The sequence below is a fragment of the Musca domestica genome, unplaced genomic scaffold (genome assembly GCF_030504385.1).
Source record: "Musca domestica strain aabys unplaced genomic scaffold, Musca_domestica.polishedcontigs.V.1.1 62, whole genome shotgun sequence".
Classification (NCBI taxonomy): Eukaryota; Metazoa; Arthropoda; class Insecta; order Diptera; family Muscidae; genus Musca; species Musca domestica.
This window is the reverse complement of record NW_026712369.1, coordinates 666181-688047: the sequence shown is the minus strand read 5'-3', so window position 1 is coordinate 688047 and position 21867 is coordinate 666181. Positions and strand designations below refer to the sequence as shown.

The following is a 21867-nucleotide window of genomic DNA, read 5'->3' as shown; positions in this document are numbered from 1 at the left end:
TTTTATTAAGCCAAGGTTTGCTGTGAAAATGGAATATATTGGTGCACTTCTTCTGGTACCTCCCCCACAAAGGGTCAATATTTTGAATATCCTTGAAGCTCATAAACCACGAAATTAACATCCGATTCCATTCAGACTTGGCAAATCTCAACATTTTCATCAATACAAGATTTGATATAAAGATGGTAGAGATCGGACCATTCCTTCTGGCACCTCCGCCACAAAGAGTCAAAGTTTTGAATAACTAAAACGATTATAAATAATATATATCGGCCCACTCCTTCTGGTACCTCCCTCACAAAGGGTCAATATTTTGAGAATGCATGAAGCTCATAAAATTTGAAATTAACATCCGATTCCATTCAGATTTGGCACAGGTCAATATTTTCATCGACACAAGATTTGTTATAAAGATGGTAGAGATCGGAATAACAAAAACGATTATAAAATCCGAAATTAGCATCCGGTTCCCTTGGGAACATTGATATGTCAAAATTTTTAAAATGTTTTGATAAAAATAATTAGACACGACACAAATTTGGGGTTTGTTATGGTATGCACTTTCAACAAATTTTACAAATTTCAATAATTTTTCATTCAATATTTTCAATTTCAAAATTGGTTTGATAGTTCATTGTCCCAGCAGCTGTGTTTTCTACAACGCAATCGAATATGAATAGTCGACTACTCGGTTTTCACCCAAGTCCATAGTCGATTTAAGAACTTTGATTACAAAAAGTCGATTATTCGATTAATCGCAAGTCGACTTATATATCCCTAGATTAGAGTAAATTTTCAGGCAAAACATTTCCAATTTTCGCTGCTCGATAGGATTCCATAGAAAATCCTCACACGATGAATAATATACCAAATGGTATTATTTCACACACACGCCGTGTCCAAAGCCTGTACAAGAGGGCTTTGCGTAACTGCGAAGCTTGGTATGATCGCAGGTAAGGATATTCGAAATTGTTAAAAAAATTGCCGAAAAGGTTATGTAATTTGGAGTGCCTAATTTCTTCATCTTCAGAGAAATCTACCGTTACCGGGCTGTTCAATTGCGTGCCCGTTTTGAGGAAAATCGCAATGTAACCGATATGGCCAAGGCTGTGAAATTGTTGGCTTCCGGTGAACAGGAATTGTTCAATACCCAACATTACCAACCCATCAAGTGTAAGTTGTTGTTGCTGCGGTGATGATTGTTGTTGTCTTTAATGGTGTTTTTGTTTTGAATTATTTCAGTGGCCAACAGTCCCGGTGGCTGTGCCTACGAACGTGAAGTTGAAGCCCCTGACTGGGTCTTGGATTACTGGCATCCCTTGGAAAAGGCTCAATACCCCGAATATTTTGCCCAACGTGAACAGCGCAAGAAAGAATTTGTTGCCTGGTGGGAACAGCAGTATGGCAAACCAGATCCCAAGGATCTACATCATTAGAGCATTGCCGGAAATGATGTGTGTTGTGTTGGAAATGTGCAGTGGTGAATTTTATTCATCGCCGAGCAACATTGTTGTAAAGAAAAACTAGAAAATTAAAAATAAGGAAATTAAAAACAAAAAACAACAACAATAATGAATTGTGTTCAAAATATTACGAAAAGTTGAATGAAATATTTTGCCGGCCGAGACCAGAGTATTTGTTTAAATCAAGATTGCGGAGCAAGTTTAGTTAATGGACTTTTTCCGGATTTACCTGAAATTTTCATCACATGTTGATATTTTTAGCCAGATTACGGCATCGTAATTTTTTGGTGGGGGGAAATACCCGGTCATTTTAACCGAAAGTTCGGGTACAAAATCTCGGTTTTATCCAGTTCTACAAAACGGAAATTTACAAAATGTATAATTTGAAAGATTAACGAAATACCAATAATTTGTCATATGATGGTGATTGTTGGAACCGATTCCGGAGTAATACAAGAAAAGCTATTCGAAACTTTTTGAAAAATCTTAAAAAGTCGAAAATGAACCCATTATGGGTTATTAAGTACTACATACAACATTCTTGCTTTCCCAAAATTATGCCAAAGATGCTGATAAATTTTGTAGTTCCGAAGATATCAGTGAAAAAATCATTTAATTGAGACTTTGGATTTGAATCCGAACTTTGGTTCGAAAAATCGTGTATTTCCCCCACGAAAAAATTACTTTCCTGTCATCAGGTTAAAAATAGCTACATATGATACACATTTTAGGTTAATCCAACCATAGCCCCTAAACTCAACCTAACCCTATTTATCTCCCAACATGAAAGCAAATTTGCACAGTTCCAGAAACGCAAAATTTTTTTATGACATCAAAAAAAAATTGGAAGATGCTTGCAGATTGGAGAACAGAACAACTATAAAATATATAATTTGTCAGAAGTTGTCTATTACAAAATATGATAATGGGAATCGTCAATATCTTCTAATTTTCATTAATCGGAGGGGAATTACTTTGTTCCAGAACCTGCGAGAACCCAATTTTTTGCATTTTTCTTCGTTTTTAGATTCGTAGTAAAAAATGTTTCCATTCTTACAGTTCTGGAACAGACAAAATATTAGTTGGCATTTTTTCCTAAAAATTTATTTACTGATATATTTTCCTGGAGCAAATTTTTTCACAAATTCAAATGCCTAAAACCTGGCTTTATTTCTGTATAGAGATCCAGAACAAAGAGCACATAGCAGTGAAAGACACAAATGCCACTTTACATAGACGTAGTTAAAAAATGTCCCTCGGAACCATTTCTGGACGTGCCGACAAAAAATTTGATTTTTAAGGAAGATTTCCAAAAAAATATCTAAAATTTTACAATTTTGGAGAAGTCCTCCACTCTGGTTAATTTGGTTCCCATTATAGCCCAATCCACGTAATTAGTGGGTGTTGTTTGGGACTTTTCCGTGAACTACGACCAAAATTTCCATTTTATCCTATATTTAGGGTGAACCCCAAATTTGTTCCCTTTAAAGAGGAAATTTTCCACTAGCCAAATCAACATAAATCCCCAATTACAGCCAATAGGGTCTGAAAAATACTCCTGCAGAATAAATCTTCATCAAAACACGGGCGTAACCCAGCAGGGTGTTTTCTATCCTTGAAAAAATTCTCAAAAATCGTCTTTTGGTCCTTGGGGAAAAAATCCCAAAGGTCCTTGAGATAAAAAATTAAAAAATGATTGTCTTTTGGTCGTTAAGAAAAAATCTTCAAAAATATTAGTCCTTTGGTCTTTGAGAAAACAATTCTTAAAAAATTTTGTCTTTTGTTCCTTGAGAAAAAATCTCATGAATCATTGTCTTCTGTTCCTAAAATCAAAATTAAAAAATGTTTGTCTTTGGTCCTTGAGAAAAAAATTCCCAAAAATTATTGTCTTCTCTTCTTAAAAAAGAATAATTTAAAAATTTTTGGTCTTCAAGAAAAAAAGTGTCAAAAATCATTGTCTTTTGGTCCTTGAAAAAAAAATCCTCAAAAATGTTGTCTTTTGGTCCTTGAGGAAAATATTCCCAAATTTGGTTCTAAAAAAATTTCAAAAATCTTTGGTCTTCGAGAAAAAAAATTCTCAAAAATCTTTGTTTTTGGTCCTTGAGGAAAACATTCTCAAATATCTGTATTTTATTCCTTGAGAAAAAAATTCCCAAAATCATTTTTTTCTGTTCCTTAAAAAAATTCAAAAAACTTTGTTTTTTGGTCTTCGAGACAAAAAATTCCAAAAATCTTTGTTTTTTGGTCTTTGAGGAAAAAATTCCCAAAAATCTTTGACATTTGATCCTTTATAAAATATTCTTTAAAAAACAATTGTTTTTTGGTCCTTTAGGACATTTTATTTAAAGATCCGCGTTGGTTTTGGCATAGGTCTTTGAGAGATATTTTTTAAAAATTCAAATTGGTCCACTGATCTTTGAGAGATATTCAATAAAAATCCACGTTTTTTGGTCCTTGAAATACATATTTCTAAATCTTTAAATCTGTCCTTCGGAACATATTCTTTAAAAATTTAGAAAATATTTTTTAAAAAAATCCCCTTTTGTGCTCTTTGGCTTAGATCTTTGAGAAAATATTTCTTCATAATTCAAGTTTATTGATCCTTGACAAGATCCTTTAAAATCCACTTTTTTGTCCTTGAGAAAATATTCTCAAAAATTGAATTTTTGGTTTTCGAGAAAATATTCTTCAAAAATCCACTTTTTTGGTCGTTGAACATTTTTTTCAAAATTCCTTGTCATTTCGTCCTTGAGAAAATATTCTTCAAAAATAAACATTTTTCGCCCTTGAAAAAATATTCCTTAGAAATCCATATCTTGATCTTTGAGAACATATTCTTAAAAAAATCACGTTTTTTGGTCCTTGAGAAAATATTCTTCAAAAATCCACATTTTTGGTCCATGAGAAAAAATTTTCAAAATTGTTTGTCTTTTGGTTCTTGAGAAAATATTCATAAAAAATTGACTTTCTTTGGCTCTTGAAAAAATATTCTTCAAAAATTTACGTTTTCGTCCTTGAGAAAAAAGTTTCAAAATTGTTTGACTTTTGGTTCTTGAGAAAATATTCATAAAAAATTGACTTTTTTCGGACCTTGAAAAAATATTCTTCAGAAATCCAGTGTTTTCGTCCTAGAGAAAAAAATTCTCAAAATTCTTTCTTTCAGTCCTTGAGAAAATATTTTTTTAAAAAAATCCACGCTTTTTGGTCCTTGACAAGATTTCTAAAAAATCCACGTTTTTCTGTTCCTGAGAAAAAAATTAATTAAAAATCCACGTTTATTGGTCCTTGAGAAAAACATTTTCAAGATTCTCTGTCTTTTGGTCCTTGACAACATTTTCTTCAAAAATACATTTTTCGTCCTTGACCAGATTCTTTATAAATCCAAGTTTTAATGTCCTTGACAAGATTCTTTATAAATCCAATTAATAACCTTGAGATATATTCTTTAAAAATATACGTATTTTGGTCCTGAGAAAATATTTTTTAAAATCCACTTTTTGATCCTTTAAAAATTCGCGTTTTTTTTTTTTTTTTGAGCTTTATTTATTCTTTAAAAATTCCACGTTTATTGGACCTTAAGAAAATGTCTAAAATTGACGTACTTATCCTCTTTAAAAATCGGCGTTGTTTTTGGCATAGGTCATTGAAAAATATTCTTTAAAATATAGGTGTTTTTTGGTCCTGAAAATCTTTACAAATCCCTGAACTATTTCACTTTGAAAATCAGCCTTGTTTTTGGTTAGTTTCATGAGAAAATATTCCTAGAAATCCAATTTTTTTGTGCTTGAGAGAATATTTTTAAAAACTCCCAAATGGCTTAGATGGCTTCTTAAGACTATTTTAGAAAAAATACGTTGCTTTGGCTCAGTTGGTTTGTATAAGACCTCTTTATAAAATTGAATTTTAAAATATCTAGATATTTTTCAAAAATACTTGTTTCCTGTTTTCTCACAAGTAAAGCCAAATCCCAGTTCAGAACCAAAACTTGCATAAAATCACGTACATACCGACGATGTATACCCTGTTCTCCCCTTAGCTGATCCAATGAGAAATTACAAAGAATTGCGAAATGATGATTTGACATGCATTGCATCAACGATGAAGTATTATTCCATAATACTTCCACATTCCATTGGGTCTACATTTAATCTTTTCAATTCCGTAACCCTTTATTTCGACCTTGCAACTCCATTTTCCACAGCACTCAAACATCGGTATCATTATTTTCGATTTGGATTTTTTTTATTATTATTTAAAAAAATTATAAATAGTTATAGATTTTATTAATTCGAAATCATTCAAATACTAGTTACTATTGTACGTTATTAAATTAGTTTTGTGTTTAATTCAGGCCAAAGAAAGGGGGGGAAGAAGTTCGATCAAAAAAAAAAATTGAAAAGAAGAAATTTAACAAAAACAAAATTAAGATGCGTTCTTTTTGTTCTCTATCAAAAAAAAAAAAAAAAAAAAAAACAACCAACAGAAACATACAAGAGAAACCCAAGGTTGGGGGAGGGGGGATAATTAAATAATTTAGTTCTTTATGTATGTATGTAACTATGTGTATTGAATTCTATTTTGTTTCATATGCGGGAGTGTATTTGTTGTTGTTGTATGTATGTTTATATGACTTCAAAACATATCTCTCAGTTTCATCACGACAGAAATCCAGCAGCCAGCAGCATTAATTCCTTCCGTTCATCAAACATAAATACAAATTAAGTCTTCATCACTCTTATTCAGCCTCCAGACGTGGACGCTTTTTACAATTGTTGCCAGGACCACCGCCACTGTTGTTCGTACTGCCATCATTAGCATGATCCCGCTTCTTGGGTAGGATTTTCTTGTCCCATTGTTGTGTTAAATAGCGCAGCAGCACCGAACGTTTGTCCAGCACTATATGTTGTTCCGAGGGATAGTCATCAGTGGGCAGATAGACCGATGGTCGTTTTTGTGAGGTACGCATAGCATGCTCCGTATTGAATTGGGAAAAATTCTCGGCATTGTGACAGGGCAGGCCCTTTATAAAGTCGGTCACTGACATTTTTGTCTTTAGTGGGGGTGTGTGTGTGTTTGTTTTTATGCTAAGGGATGTAAAGTTGTTTTCCTTCTCGTCGTCGATGTAGACAGCAGCTAGGCAGCTGAACCACTGTCCGTCGATCAAATGGAAAATTTCAAGAAAACTCAATTTCGAAACAGGGCACACCACCAAACAAGAAGAGGGCGTTCAATTTGATGTCTTGTCTTCTATTTATTATTGCTTAGCTCACTGCTATCACTAGTTGTATTTGTTGTTATTGTTCTTCTTCTTTAGCTGGAATAGAGTGGAAGAGACCACGCTATTATTTTTGGCCACTGTGATTCACTCCTTGTATTGGTACTATGTAGAGCCTTGACTCTGGTTAATTCGTTTTCCAAAATATTGTTATAAATCTGAGAATTTTGTTAAATACTCTTGCGAATAGTTTGGTAAGTCTGCTTTGTCTTTAGTTTTTCTTTTTTGTGTTGCTTGCTAGAGCTGACAAACAATGAATGACACTATCGATAGTTGGGTACTTTGCATTGAAATCGCCACTTTGTTATTGCTATCGATAGTTCTCTTGTTATTTGACATTTGTATTGTAGCAAGGTGTTCCAATGCATGCAAGATTTTGCATGTACTTTTGGTGTAGGAACCGTTATCTCTCTAGAGTTTATTTTTGAATTTAGAGCACGGAAACTACTTTTTCTGTCATATTTCTTCCTTCGCCTTTGACACTTTATTAATTGTTGGGTTCTGTAGATCGATTTACTTCAACGCCGTTAATTTCATTGTGAATGGCAATCAAATTTCTCCATTGGAAATAAAAACTAATAAAACTAAAAAAAGTATCAGATTTTATTGTATATTAGTATATATCAGGATATATTGTTTGTATGGTGCCACGCTTTGGTAAAGCCCCCATATAATGTTACCTTCCAATTTTTGGTATTTTCATGATTTTTGCCACATTTTTCACGGATTTATCTAAAAATTTGTATTTATTAGTCATAACGGGTTCTAGCTGCGGTGGCTAAACATTGCATATATAGGTCCACGGTTTGGTATAGCCCCCATTTAACGGTACCTCCCGATATTCGTTATTTTGTAGGTTTTGTCACAATTTTTCACGGATTTGTCTAAACATTGGTTTTTGTCATAATAGGTTCTGGCTGTTGTGGCGAAACATTGTATGTATAGGTTTACGTTTTGGTATAGCTCCCATATAACGGTAACTCCAAATATTCGGTATTTTGATTATTTTTGCCACATTTTTTCGCGGATTTGTCTGAAAATTGGTTTTTGTAGGTCATGATGGGTCCTAGTTCCTGTGGTGAAATATTGCATGTATGGGTCCACGCTTTGGTATAGCCCCCATATAACGCTACCTCCCAATTTTTGGTATTTTGATGATTTTTGCCACATTTTCGCCACGAAAATTGGCTTTCTTTTTTCCTTCCTAAATGACATTCTTTTTTTTAATGTCTGACAACTTCCATGGCAGAAGAATACAGGTAGATGCATCAACGCTTGGGAGCATTGATATGTCAAAAAATGTTCAATGTTTTTTCAAATAAACGCAGATTTTTATATGTTTTCTAATACGAGGTGATTTGGAGGTTATTATAATTAGTGTTTATCAACAATTTTTATTAATTTAAGTAATTTCTCATTCAACATTTTAAATTCCAAAATTGGTTTGACAGTTCATTGTCCCAGCAGCTGTGTCGATGCTTCTACCTATATTCTTATACCATGACAACTTCTTTAAATATGACTTTTGACACACATTTGATAGAATTCTCAATGTAAACAACGTATTTTATTTAAACACGTGCAATATAAACATAGCTTTACTTTGCCTTTCGCAACATTTTCAAATTTAACGGTCCTTCTCCAACTGATTGCAATATCGATAACCAGGCCTAATATGTAATCGATAGTCAAAGGCGCAATGTTAACGTCAACACCAATGATGACAAGAGCAACACAGGGTTGCATTAAAGGGTATTCCTCCCAACATTTGTACAATTTCGGTACATTTTCATCACCGAAAAACAATCAAATATTTTCTGTTTGACATCACTGACATTCGAGATTTTGTTAATTATCAACTTTGGGTTGGAATTAAAAACACATCCAGGCAACGACGACAAATATCAACAAATTAGTGATTCATACGCCCCGAAAATAACGGCAGAAAGCAGTGAAATTTCCGATTAGAACAACGATTAAACGAAAAAAGAACAAATATGGCAGCGGAAATTAAGCCATCACCCAAGCGCAATGAACGTTTTAGCACGAAAAAACCTGAACTGTTGAGCAAATTGGAGGGCAGTGCCGATGACATTAATGCAGCTATACTAATACCGGGTGAAAATGGTGTTATTAGCGTTTCGGATGACAAGACCATACGTGTGTGGCTGAAACGAGACTCGGGCCAATATTGGCCCAGTATTTGTCAGTTTATGCCCAGTGGCTGCACTTGCCTGTACTATTTGCAGGAAACGCGTCAACTGTTTGTGGGCCAAGAGAATGGCACCGTGACAGAGAACACGTTATCGGAGGATTGTAATCGTCTGACATTTTGCCGGGATCATTTGGCTCATCAGGCCCGCGTCATGGCAGTGGTCTTTTCGAAAGCCCACAACTGGGTTTTGTCTTGCAGTAAGGACAAAACATTTGCATATCACTGCTCCGAGACCGGCAAGAAGATTGGACAGTACAATTTTGAGACACCCTGTACGGCTTTGCAGTTCGATGCCTTGGCCAAATATGCATTTATTGGTGATCATGCTGGCCAGATAACCATGTTGCGTTGTGACGCCCAGGGAGGGGTGCAGCTGATAACCACCTTCAAGGGCCACACAGCAGCCATACGCTGCCTGAAATGGGTTGAGGGGCCGCAGCTGTTGTTCAGCGGTGCCTGTGACCAGTCGGTGATTGTGTGGGATGTGGGCGGTAAACGTGGCACAACCTACGAACTGCAAGGCCACAAAAACAAGGTCACCTCCCTGGCCTATGCCAATCACACACAACAATTGATAAGCTGTGGCGAGGATAATGTCGTTGTATTCTGGGAAATGAATGCCATGCGCAAAGAAGTTCCTAATTGGGTTGAATCCAACAGTTGTCAGATCTGTAGCCGTCCATTTTTCTGGAATTTCCGTTCGATGATGGATCAAAAACAAATCGGTTTGCGTCAACACCACTGCCGCAACTGTGGCCGGGCCATATGCGATAATTGCTCGCAGAATCGCATCAACATACCCATAATGGGTTTTGAGTTTGATGTGCGTGTCTGCAATGCCTGTTACAACGAACTGCAAACGGTGGAGCGACCATCATTGGCCTCCTTCCACGATGCCAAACACTCAATTGTCTACATGGACTTGGAGGAGGAGCGAAAACGTTTGCTGACCGTTGGTCAGGATCGTGTTATTAAGATTTGGGATCTAAATACAATTTGGGATTAAAACATTTTTTCATGACACACCACGACATGGTAGTTCTATAATTCGAAATTATGGATGCGATACGAAAAGAAGGACGATTTATATCCCTATTATATATTTACAAAACAAAAAAAATAAGAAAAATTATAAACGTGTGTAGAAAACGAAAGAAATCTTTATAAACTATTATTAAATAATGTAAATAAAGTATTAATATTTAAGGACTGAAAAATCAACAAAATCAAATGTTCTATATATAAATGATATATATATAAAGAAATTGGTGTTTCTTTTTCTAATAAAAATTAAAAGAAAAATGAATTTGAAAATTTTTTTACTAGAGGGTGTGTGGAGGTGGGTTTGAAATATATATGGTATTGAAAGATTTCAAAACTAAATGGTTACTCCATTAGGAACTATGGACTATTTCACTATTTCAGAAATAATGGATCTGAAGGCCTTAAAACTTAAAGTTTAAAGGTCTGACTGACCCTTATATCAGAAGCTGAGGCTACTCAGAGAGAGATAATGGATCTGAGTGACCATTATCTCAATGATAATGGACCTGACTGACCATTATCTCCGAGATAATGGACCTGACTGACCATTATCTCCGAGATAATGGACCTGACTGACCATTATCTCCGAGATAATGGACCTGACTGACCATTATCTCCGAGATAATGGACCAGACTGACCATTATCTCCGAGATAATGGACCTGACTGACCATTGTCTCCGAGATAATGGACCTGACTGACCATTATCTCAGAGATAATGGACCTGACTGACCATTATCTCCGAGATGATGGAACTGACTGACCATTATCTCCGAGATAATGGACCTGACTGACCATTATCTCCGAGATAATGGACCTGACTGACCATTATCTCTGAGATAATGGACCTGGCTGACCATTATCTCTGAGATAATGGACCTGACTGACCATTATCCCTGAGACAATAGACCTAACTGACCATAATGAACCTGACTGATCATTACCTCAGATATAATGGACCTGACTGACCATTATCTCAGAGGTAATGGACCTGACTGACCATTATCTCCGTGTTAATGGACCTGACTGACCATTACCTCCGAGATAATGGACCTGACTGACCATTATCTTAGAGATTATGGACCTGACTGACCATTATCTCCGAGATAATGGACCTGACTGACCATTATCTCCGAGATAATCGACCTGACTGACCATTATTTCCGAGATAATGGACCTGACTGACCATTATATCCGAGATAATTGACCTGACTGACCATTATCTCCGAGATAATAGACCTGACTGACCATTATCTCAGAGATAATGGACCTGGCCGACCATTATCTCAGAGATAATGGAACAGGTTGATCAATATCGCAAAGATAATGTATCTGACTGATCATTATCTCAGAGCTAATTGATCTGACTGAGTATTATCTCCGAGATAATGGACCTAACTGACCATTATCTCCGAGATAATGTACCTGGCTGACCATTATCTCCGAGAAAATGGACGTGACTGACCATTATCTCCGAGATAAAGGACCTGACTGACCATTATCTCCGAGATAAAGGACCTGACTGACCATTATCTCCGAGATAATGGAACTGACTGACCATTATCTCCGAGGTAATGGACCTGACAGACCATAATCTCCGAGATAATGGACCTGACTGACCAAAATCTCCGAGATAATGGACCTGACTGACCATTATCTTAGTGATAATGGACCTGACTGACCATTATCTCCGAGATAATGGACCTGACTGCCCATTATCTTAGAAATAATGGACCTGACGTAACATTATCACAGAGAAAATGGACCTGACTGAACATTATCTCAAAGATAATGGACGTAACTGACCATTATCTTCATTAAAGCAGACCTAAATAGCCTTAAGATAATGGACTTATCGTAAATTGACAATTTTAATCACTCCTGGGCCTCCTCCTGTATTCCAATTAAATGAACCTGTTAGTTCTGTATTGCTTTGTCATCCATAAACACATTTCTTCGTTGCTTCTTAAAATTTACCATGGAAAGTACCATTATTTATTTAGCTATGGCGTTAAAAACCGATCAAAACAAAACATAAAAGGAATTACTTCTTGGGTCACATCGTTTCTCCACTTGCTCTCCTCTTTCCCTCTTCGTCGGCGATTATGTTGTTGCAAACAAATACAACAAATTCTTGGCAAATTGTATGATTTCAGTACCGCCCAGTTTCGATTCGCCATAGACACGATCCACAAACGTAATCGGCACTTCACCAATCGAATACTCAAATTGACGGGCTCTCACCAACATTTCCATCTGGAAGACATATCCCTTGGACACACAACTGGCAATGCACATTTCCAGCGCACGTTTCTTATACAAACGGAATGATCCAGTCAAGTCGGAGGCTCTGGGTCTGAGCAGTAGCTGCGACAGGAAGTTGGCTCCACGCGAGATTAGCTTACGTTTGAAATCCCAACCGAAGACACCGCCATCACCGAGATAACGTGTACCCGACACGATGTCGTAGTCATGTTTCTTTTGCAATTCAATGAATTGTGGAATGAATTTCGGCTGTAAGAATAAACACGATAATTATTATGGATATATAAAAAATATGCAAACGAGCTCAACTCACATGATGACTTAGATCGGCATCCATGATAATAATGAAATCGCCCGTGGCATGTTCTATGCCATGAATATAGGCCGTACCCAGGCCCAATTTACCTTTACGTGGTCTTAGCAGAATTTTCTCTTCACCGTAGATCTTTTGCAAATCCTTGGCCACCTCCAAAGTGCCATCGGGACTATTATCATCAATTATGATTACCTCAAAGTGATAGCCTCTGGAATATGGAAATTTTTGTGTGCATATGATTAGTGTGTATATCAGAGAAGCGCAACAGTCACCGGCTTTTTCGGATTCGAGTTGCTTGTAATTTGACCACCACACTTACCCAGCTGTCATGTATTTCATGATCAACCATATAATGATGGGTAAATTATCCTTTTCATTGTAAGTTGGCAGCAGTATGCTGTATTTGGACTCCACCACTTTTGGCATATTGTTTCTTTTTCCCCAAATTTTAATCCAATTAAGAGTAAAATAGAAGGCTCCCGGTCTTATCAGAGCAGTGTCGTGTCGTTGCTGAACGAAAGGGGTTTATTAAAGCAAATTCACAAGAATGAACTATGCGAACTAGTTCCTTTTTATATGATCTATAAGTTGACTGGCTCATTTAAGCAGGCGGTTCATTTTTTCAGTTTATTTATTATACTCCTTGTAATGCTTTTTGAAAATAATGGAGAGAATAACAGAAAATGAAAATAACTTTCTTTAATTGACAGAGCAAACAAAATATTACTGTTTTCTAATAGCAGACATTAAAGTAGGGTTCCCACAACCGGAAAAAATCATATTAACAATAGTGATGAAGCATAGATAAGCCTTAAAATTACGATTACGATGTCAAAGTTTTTACTGCAATAACCGATTTTCCCTTTATGCTATCGAAAATATTGCAAAGCCTGTAGGATCTTGCAGGTACAAGGTAAAGATCGTATTTATTGCACGATCGAGATAAAAATTTCTACAAATCATTTCATAGCCCTAAAGACGAACCCTACCGAAATTGGAGATATAGGGGCCAAAACAAAGATAATACTCCCATATATATCTTCGTCCGATTTGCCTTTTATTGTGAACCAAATGTGTAACATTAGTCCCAATTGTCGGAATTTGGAATATATGACCAAATTGGTTCTAGAAAAAAATCAGTTCATATCCATGGTACAAAGAAGAGAAGGTAGGTCAACTTTGAAAAAATTGCAAGTATAGAGGTCTACCTGCTTGGCTTGTAATGTCAGAATTAGTATCAAAACAATAACAAAATCAAACAACTTGTTGCATTTATTTTGAATAAATAATTGAAAACCGCGATAATTGAATGAAAGGTCAACACTTCTTTTCAAAATCATGTACTATATATCTCTAAAAGATTATTTCGCTACAAAAACTCTAGATTTTGTCGATACATACGTTGAAATAAACATTTTGAAAACACCCGAATTTGAATGTTTTCTGAACAATTTTTTTGTTATTGAAAAGAAAACACATACATAAACAAATAAAGATGACATATTAAGCCAAGAAAATAAAAAAAATTAAAATCATATGGTAGTTCTGCCCTACCTTGATATCATTGTACCATGTTCATATCATGGTACAATGAATTCCAATATATTAGTTCCTTGTGACTATAAATTATAACTAATTATTATAATAATAATTATTATTATTGCTATTATTATTATTATGTTAACAATAATAAACAATAATTATAATAATATATTATAATAAGAGAATTTATTATTAGTTCCTTGTGACTATAAATTATAACTAATTATTATTATTATTATTATTATTGCTATTATTATTATTATTATTATTATTATTATTATTATTATTATTATTATTGCTATTATTATTATTATTATTATTATTATTATTATTATTATTATTATTATTATTATTATTATTATTATTATTATTATTATTATTATTATTATTATTATTATTATTATTATTATTATTATTATTATTATTATTATTATTACTATTATTATTATTAGTATTGCTATTATTATTATGCTGTTTTGTGTTTGTCAAAAAATCAAAACAATAATTATAACTATAATAAGATAATTCAGAAATATGTTTTTTTTTGAATATTTGAAATATATTACAATAGCTCTACAATCGTTTTTTATATTTAGGTTACACTAGGCCGACAATGCCTTATAACTTAGGTTACCTTAGTTCGAAAAATAAACCACAAGAAGACAGGGTGCATTGTAATTCTTAACTTTATTATTTATATAAATCTCTGCATACTTTTAGGAATACTTGAGCAATTTTTAACGTAATTAGAAATTAATAAAATATTTAAAGGATATTTCTTCAACGTCATGTAACTGTGTGTGTCTTGTGGCATTTGGCGCCTTTTCTGCGCATGCCTGCTACAACCCTTATTGTCGTTTCAAGAAAATGTCAAAATTATTGTTGTTGTTTTGTGTTTGTCAAAATGTTTTTTTGGCTGAGCAAACAAAGAGGGAGAGAGAAAAACTTGTTCCAATCAGAAAAACGACGAAGAAAACCAGTCAACAACGGGGGTTGACGACTTAAATGCTTGTTAGCCTGCCCTTTTCGGTCGTTGGAAAATTGTGAAAAAAAATGAAATAATTAAGAAAATATTTAAAAGAAAGCTATTGTGTTGTGTGTTGATAAAAGAAATATATATTAAGAAAATCAAAGAGAAATAAGTGCAAAATAAGAGAGAAAAAAGTTGTGAAGCAAAAATAAGGCTTGCCAAGAAAAAAATAAGAAAATTTGCGTGTGAATGAAAATTAAATTGTGAAAGAAAGTGTGAGTGAATGATTAAGTGGCTATTCCCCAGCCTTTGCTGAAAATTCAATCAAGGGAATTCCAATTTTTGTCTAGCCCATCAGCCGTAATTGCCATCAACACCACCTGCCATCCTTGGCAGTAGGAGCCACCGTCTTTAGAAACGTCCATGCAAAGCAGCAGCAGCAGCAGCAGCTATGTCTAAGAAGATTCCTTTCAATGTGGTATTTGCCTCCGGTAAGTCATTCATTTGCTGGCCAAATTGTTTCTCATGTTTTCTTTTTTTTGATAGCCATATATCTTGTTGGGTCAGCGAGCCTGGGAGGGTGGGGTGAGGGTGTTAGTGGCTGTGTGTCGATGTTGAGTTTAGCCTTATGTAAACCGATGCCCAAAATGATAAATCCGACACAAAAAAACTAAAACAAGCCACTAAACAAACAAATTGTAATAAATATTAAATTAACTTGTACTTAGTATGGCTGTGATTGGATGCGTGTCTGTGTGTGTGCCATTGGGTGTGCTAGCGATTTTATAAGGTCACCAAAGAAATGATAGAACTTCAGGACCATATGACTCGTTTCACAAACCCACTCGCACACACACACACCCATTCTTTGGCACATCCTTTTACCTTGTGTGACACAATTCCGTTGCAGGATTTTAAAACAACAGCCTTAATGGCAGAGTGTGTGTGTGTTTGTGTAAGGGGAGGTAAATCAATAGAGATGTATCCTTTTTGGCAGCATATTTCAACGCTCTTTTTATTTGTAGGCATTTTGTTTCATTTTCGAACAATTCCAAATGACTTGTCAATGATCCTTTTGGGGATGAGAATATGGGAATTCCCCCCATTCCTCATTTATTGCCACAAATTATCACCTCTGGCAGAACGTGTGCCACAAGAGAAGAAAGCTGCACACGTGTGTGCGTGTGTGATTTATGGTCCAAATTGCTTGGATGGAGTCCTAATTGGATGCTGAAATATTCAGCATCATTTTCGACATCAATCGATGACATTTAAATCCCTTGATGAGGGAGTTGGTGGTAGATATTTTTAAGAATTCATGGTCCTTCTGGAGGTCTTTGGAATATAATTTTAAAAAAATCCAAATTTAGTTTCAAAATTCTTTCTTTATTTCAAAAAAATTGCAAAATTATTGAAAATTCTAATGTGTATTAGGATTTGCGGACACTCTGAAGGTTTGATATTTCCTCAACCTATCATATTTCACATACTAAAATAAGAATTAAAATAAGTGAGATATAAGTCTTCCAAAAACGTCTTCATTCTTACCTTGGCCTCATCACTGATCGGTTTGATAACTCCCATGCTATTATGGAACATGGCCATAAGGAGGGTGACACCAAAGAAAATTGTAAACAATTTCATTTTCCCTTGACACTCTCCGACTTTTTTTCTTCAGTAAATTATTGCTGCCCCTGCAGCTGCTTTTATAAAGCAGCAAGTCAAATCGCGTTTCTTCGATTTGAACACGATGTGAAAATAAAAATAAAATTATTGGAAAATTTGTGGTTAGATATGAAGGTAATCTAGATATAGATGGGCTTTAAGAGACCTCAGAGGATCATCATCAGTCTAACAAACTGGAATTTTTTATGATTTATTTTCAAAATCTTTAAAAATCATTTTTCTCAAGGTCCACCTGATCCAAAAACGTGATTTTTTTAAGATTTTTTCCAAGGACCATCTGATCCATAAACGTGGATTTTTTAAAGAATTTTTTCCAAGGACCATCCCAACAATAAACGTGGATTTTTTAAAGAATTTTTTCCAAGGACCATCCCAACAATAAACGTGGATTTTTTAAAGAATTTTTTCCAAGGACCATTGGTCTAATAAACGTGGATTTTTTAAAGAATTTTTTCCAAGGACCAACCGTTCTATAAACGTGGATTTTTTAAAGAATTTTTTCCAAGGACCTTCTGACCCATAAACGTGGATTTTTTAAAGAATTTTTTCCAAGGACCATTGGTCTAATAAACGTGGATTTTTTAAAGAATTTTTTCCAAGGACTATCTGATCCATAAATGTGGATTTTTTAAAGAATTTTTTCCAAGGACCATCTGATCCGTAAACGTGGATTTTTTAAAGAATTTTTTCCAAGGACCATCTGATCCGTAAACGTGGATTTTTTAAAGAATTTTTTCCAAGGACCATCTGATCCATTAACGTGGATTTTTTAAAGAATTTTTTCCAAGGACCATCTGATCCATAAACGTGGATTTTTTAAAGAATTTTTTCCAAGGACCATCTGATCCATAAACGTGGATTCTTTAAAGAATTTTTTCCAAGGACCATCTGATCCATAAACGTGGTTTTTTTAAAGAATTTTTTCCAAGGACCATCTGATCCATAAACGTGGTTTTTTTAAAGAATTTTTTCCAAGGACCTTCTGAGCCATAAACGTGGACTTTTTAAAGCATTTTTTCAACGACCCTCTGAGCCATAAAGTGGATTTTTTAAAGAATTTTTTCCAAGGACCTTCTGACCCATAAACGTGGATTGTTTAAATAATTTTTTTTCAAGGACCATCTGATCCATAAACGTGGATTTTTTAAAGAATTTTTTTTCAAGGACCTTCTGATCCATAAACCTGGATTTTTTAAAGAATTTTTTCCAAGGACTTTCTGACCCATAAACCTGGATTTTTTAAAGAATTTTTTCCAAGGACCTTCTGACCCATAAACGTGGATTTTTTAAAGAATTTTTTCCAAGGACCTTCTGACCCATAAACGTGGATTTTTTAAAGAATTTTTTCCAAGGACCTTCTGACCCATAAACGTGGATTTTTTAAAGAATTTTTTCCAAGGACCTTCTGACCCATAAACGTGGATTTTTTAAAGATTTTTTTCCAATGACATTATTACCCATAAACGTGGATTTTTTAAAGAATTTTTTTCAAGGACCTTCTGACCAATAAACGTGGACTTTTTAAAGCATTTTTTCAACGACCCTCTGAGCCATAAAGTGGATTTTTTAAAGAATTTTTTCCAAGGACCTTCTGACCCATAAACGTGGATTGTTTAAATAATTTTTTTTCAAGGACCATCTGATCCATAAACGTGGATTTTTTAAAGAATTTTTTCCAAGGACCATCTGATCCATAATCGTGGATTTTTAAAGAATTTTTTCCAAGGACCCATAAACGTAGATTTTTTAAAGAATTTTTTCCAAGGACCCATAAACGTGGATTTTTTAAAGAATTTTTTCCAAGGACCTTCTGACCCATAAACGTGGATTTTTTAAAGATTTTTTTCCAATGACATTATTACCCATAAACGTGGATTTTTTAAAGAATTTTTTCCAAGGACCTTCTGACCCATAAACTTGGATTTTTTAAAGAATTTTTTCCAAGGACCTTCTGACCCATAAACGTGGATTTCTTAAAGAATTTTTTCCAAGGACCTTCTGACCCATAAACTTGGATTTTTTAAAGAATTTTTTCCAAGGACCCATAAACGTGGATTTTTAAAGAATTTTTTCCAAGGACCCATAAACGTGGATTTTTTAAAGAATTTTTTCCAAGGACCCATAAACGTGGATTTTTTAAAGAATTTTTTCCAAGGACCTTCTGACCCATAAACGTGGATTTTTTAAAGATTTTTTTCCAATGACATTATTACCCATAAACGTGGATTTTTTAAAGAATTTTTTTCCAAGGACCTTCTGACCCATAAACGTGGATTTCTTAAAGAATTTTTTCCAAGGACCTTCTGACCCATAAACTTGGATTTTTTAAAGAATTTTTTCCAAGGACCTTCTGACCCATAAACGTGGATTTCTTAAAGAATTTTTTTCCAAGGACCTTCTGACCCATAAACTTGGATTTTTTAAAGAATTTTTTCCAAGGACCTTCTGATCCATAATCGTGGATTTTTAAAGAATTTTTTCCAAGGACCCATAAACGTGGATTTTTTAAAGAATTTTTTCCAAGGACCCATAAACGTGGATTTTTTAAAGAATTTTTTCCAAGGACCTTCTGACCCATAAACGTGGATTTTTTAAAGATTTTTTTCCAATGACATTATTACCCATAAACGTGGATTTTTTAAAGAATTTTTTCCAAGGACCTTCTGACCCATAAACGTGGATTTCTTAAAGAATTTTTTCCAAGGACCTTCTGACCCATAAACTTGGATTTTTTAAAGAATTTTTTCCAAGGACCTTCTGACCCATAAACGTGGATTTTTTAAAGAATTTTTTCCAAGGCCTTCTGATCCATAAACGTGGATTTTTTAAAGAATTTTTTCCAAGGCCTTCTGATCCATAAACGTGGATTTTTTAAAGAATTTTTTCCAAGGACCCATAAACGTGGATTTTTTAAAGAATTTTTTCCAAGGACCCATAAACGTGGATTTTTTAAAGAATTTTTTCCAAGGACCCATAAACGTGGATTTTTTAAAGAATTTTTTCCAAGGACCCATAAACGTGGATTTTTTAAAGAATTTTTTCCAAGGACCCATAAACGTGGATTTTTTAAAGAATTTTTTCCAAGGACCCATAAACGTGGATTTTTTAAAGAATTTTTTCCAAGGACCTTCTGACCCATAACGTGGATTTTTTAAAGATTTTTTTCCAATGACATTATTACCCATAAACGTGGATTTTTTAAAGAATTTTTTCCAAGGACCTTCTGACCCATAAACGTGGATTTCTTAAAGAATTTTTTCCAAGGACCTTCTGACCCATAAACTTGGATTTTTTAAAGAATTTTTTCCAAGGACCTTCTGACCCATAAACGTGGATTTCTTAAAGAATTTTTTCCAAGGACCCTCTGACTCATAAACGTGGATTTCTTAAAGAATTTTTTCCAAGGACCCTCTGACTCATAAACGTGGATTTTTTAAAGAATTTTTTCCAAGGACATTATTACCCATAAACGTGGATTTTTTAAAGAATTTTTTCCAAGGACCTTCTGACCCATAAACGTGGATTTTTAAAGAATTTTTTCCAAGACCTTCTGACCCATAAACGTGGATTTTTTAAAGAATTTTTTCCAAGGACCTTCTGACCCATAAACGTGGATTTTTTAAAGAATTTTTTCCAAGGACCTTCTGACCTATAAACGTGGATTTTTTAAAGAATTTTTTCCAAGGACCTTCTGACCCATAAACGTGGATTTTTTAAAGAATTTTTTCCAAGGACCTTCTGACCCATAAACGTGGATTTTTTAAAGAATTTTTTCCAAGGACCTTCTGACCTATAAACGTGGATTTTTTAAAGAATTTTTTCCAAGGACCTTCTGACCCATAAACGTGGATTTTTTAAAGAATTTTTTCCAAGGACCTTCTGACCCATAAACGTGGATTTTTTAAAGAATTTTTTCCAAGGACCTTCTGACCCATAAACGTGGATTTTTTAAAGAATTTTTTCCAAGGACCATCTGATCCATAATCGTGGATTTTTAAAGAATTTTTTCCAAGGACCCATAAACGTAGATTTTTTAAAGAATTTTTTCCAAGGACCCATAAACGTGGATTTTTTAAAGAATTTTTTCCAAGGACCTTCTGACCCATAAACTTGGATTTTTTAAAGAATTTTTTCCAAGGACCTTCTGACCCATAAACGTGGATTTCTTAAAGAATTTTTTCCAAGGACCTTCTGACCCATAAACTTGGATTTTTTAAAGAATTTTTTCCAAGGACCCATAAACGTGGATTTTTAAAGAATTTTTTCCAAGGACCCATAAACGTGGATTTTTTAAAGAATTTTTTCCAAGGACCCATAAACGTGGATTTTTTAAAGAATTTTTTCCAAGGACCTTCTGACCCATAAACGTGGATTTTTTAAAGATTTTTTTCCAATGACATTATTACCCATAAACGTGGATTTTTTAAAGAATTTTTTCCAAGGACCTTCTGACCCATAAACGTGGATTTCTTAAAGAATTTTTTCCAAGGACCTTCTGACCCATAAACTTGGATTTTTTAAAGAATTTTTTCCAAGGACCTTCTGACCCATAAACGTGGATTTCTTAAAGAATTTTTTCCAAGGACCTTCTGACCCATAAACTTGGATTTTTTAAAGAATTTTTTCCAAGGACCTTCTGATCCATAATCGTGGATTTTTAAAGAATTTTTTCCAAGGACCCATAAACGTGGATTTTTTAAAGAATTTTTTCCAAGGACCCATAAACGTGGATTTTTTAAAGAATTTTTTCCAAGGACCTTCTGACCCATAAACGTGGATTTTTTAAAGATTTTTTTCCAATGACATTATTACCCATAAACGTGGATTTTTTAAAGAATTTTTTCCAAGGACCTTCTGACCCATAAACGTGGATTTCTTAAAGAATTTTTTCCAAGGACCTTCTGACCCATAAACTTGGATTTTTTAAAGAATTTTTTCCAAGGACCTTCTGACCCATAAACGTGGATTTCTTAAAGAATTTTTTCCAAGGACCCTCTGACTCATAAACGTGGATTTCTTAAAGAATTTTTTCCAAGGACCCTCTGACTCATAAACGTGGATTTTTTAAAGAATTTTTTCCAAGGACATTATT

The 21867-nt window shown here is 34.3% G+C and overlaps 5 protein-coding genes and 1 long non-coding RNA gene across 9 annotated transcripts in view; 3 read left to right on the top strand and 3 right to left on the bottom strand.

The window, feature by feature from the left end:
* The first annotated feature begins 760 nt into the window (after nt 1-760).
* LOC101897911 (NADH dehydrogenase [ubiquinone] 1 beta subcomplex subunit 9) lies at nt 761-1572 on the top strand. The gene is made up of 3 exons (XM_005182392.4): nt 761-953; nt 1031-1173; nt 1243-1572. Exons 1-3 carry the CDS (start codon nt 856-858, stop codon nt 1434-1436), a joined length of 435 nt encoding a protein of 144 aa, XP_005182449.1. The 5' UTR covers nt 761-855; the 3' UTR covers nt 1437-1572.
* A 4110-nt stretch (nt 1573-5682) lies between these two features.
* On the bottom strand, nt 5683-6997 carry LOC101898080 (DET1- and DDB1-associated protein 1). Its single transcript, XM_059129563.1, has 2 exons — nt 6845-6997; nt 5683-6777 (listed from the first exon to the last, which is right to left on the bottom strand). The coding sequence occupies exon 2, from the start codon at nt 6505-6507 to the stop codon at nt 6199-6201; it is 309 nt and encodes a 102-aa protein (XP_058985546.1). The 5' UTR covers nt 6508-6777; nt 6845-6997; the 3' UTR covers nt 5683-6198.
* Nucleotides 6998-8521: 1524 nt separating this feature from the next.
* Nucleotides 8522-10259, top strand: LOC101898257 (WD repeat and FYVE domain-containing protein 2). The gene has a single exon (XM_005182394.4). The coding sequence runs from the start codon at nt 8736-8738 to the stop codon at nt 9957-9959; it is 1224 nt and encodes a 407-aa protein (XP_005182451.1). The 5' UTR covers nt 8522-8735; the 3' UTR covers nt 9960-10259.
* Nucleotides 10260-11955: 1696 nt separating this feature from the next.
* Nucleotides 11956-13111, bottom strand: LOC101898429 (dolichol-phosphate mannosyltransferase subunit 1). Its single transcript, XM_005182395.4, has 3 exons — nt 12897-13111; nt 12575-12785; nt 11956-12510 (listed from the first exon to the last, which is right to left on the bottom strand). The coding sequence occupies exons 1-3, from the start codon at nt 13001-13003 to the stop codon at nt 12100-12102; spliced, it is 729 nt and encodes a 242-aa protein (XP_005182452.1). The 5' UTR covers nt 13004-13111; the 3' UTR covers nt 11956-12099.
* A 1685-nt stretch (nt 13112-14796) lies between these two features.
* LOC101899509 (centrosomal protein of 104 kDa) overlaps nt 14797-21867 on the top strand; it is a 285464-nt gene continuing 278393 nt past the window's right edge. For 3 of the 4 annotated variants that reach the window (XR_009343855.1, XM_059129556.1, XM_059129554.1), the window contains exon 1: nt 14798-15580. Coding sequence is in view for 3 of the 4 variants with exons in the window: in XM_059129556.1 (XP_058985539.1) it covers nt 15541-15580 (40 nt within the window). In the remaining variant the exon portion in view is untranslated. Of the gene's footprint in view, nt 15581-21867 lie in introns of all 4 variants that reach the window. The other variant, XM_059129555.1, reaches the window with a different exon arrangement.
* LOC131805858 (uncharacterized) lies at nt 16460-16923 on the bottom strand. Its single transcript, XR_009343862.1, has 2 exons — nt 16638-16923; nt 16460-16578 (listed from the first exon to the last, which is right to left on the bottom strand). It is a non-coding gene; the product is annotated as an uncharacterized LOC131805858 (long non-coding RNA).

Excerpts from the sequence above, each read along its gene's own strand:
- LOC101898257 (XM_005182394.4), top strand. The coding sequence starts at position 8,736 with ATGGCAGCGGAAATTAAGCCATCACCCAAGCGCAATGAACGTTTTAGC.
- LOC101898080 (XM_059129563.1), bottom strand. The coding sequence starts at position 6,507 with ATGTCAGTGACCGACTTTATAAAGGGCCTGCCCTGTCACAATGCCGAG.
- LOC101897911 (XM_005182392.4), top strand. The coding sequence starts at position 856 with ATGAATAATATACCAAATGGTATTATTTCACACACACGCCGTGTCCAA. Across the intron at positions 954-1,030 it reads GAAGCTTGGTATGATCGCAG|AGAAATCTACCGTTACCGGG; the intron begins GTAAGGATATTC and ends CTTCATCTTCAG. Across the intron at positions 1,174-1,242 it reads ACATTACCAACCCATCAAGT|TGGCCAACAGTCCCGGTGGC; the intron begins GTAAGTTGTTGT and ends GAATTATTTCAG.
- LOC101898429 (XM_005182395.4), bottom strand. The coding sequence starts at position 13,003 with ATGCCAAAAGTGGTGGAGTCCAAATACAGCATACTGCTGCCAACTTAC. Across the intron at positions 12,786-12,896 it reads ATGAAATACATGACAGCTGG|AGGCTATCACTTTGAGGTAA; the intron begins GTAAGTGTGGTG and ends TCCATATTCCAG. Across the intron at positions 12,511-12,574 it reads ATGCCGATCTAAGTCATCAT|CCGAAATTCATTCCACAATT; the intron begins GTGAGTTGAGCT and ends TTATTCTTACAG.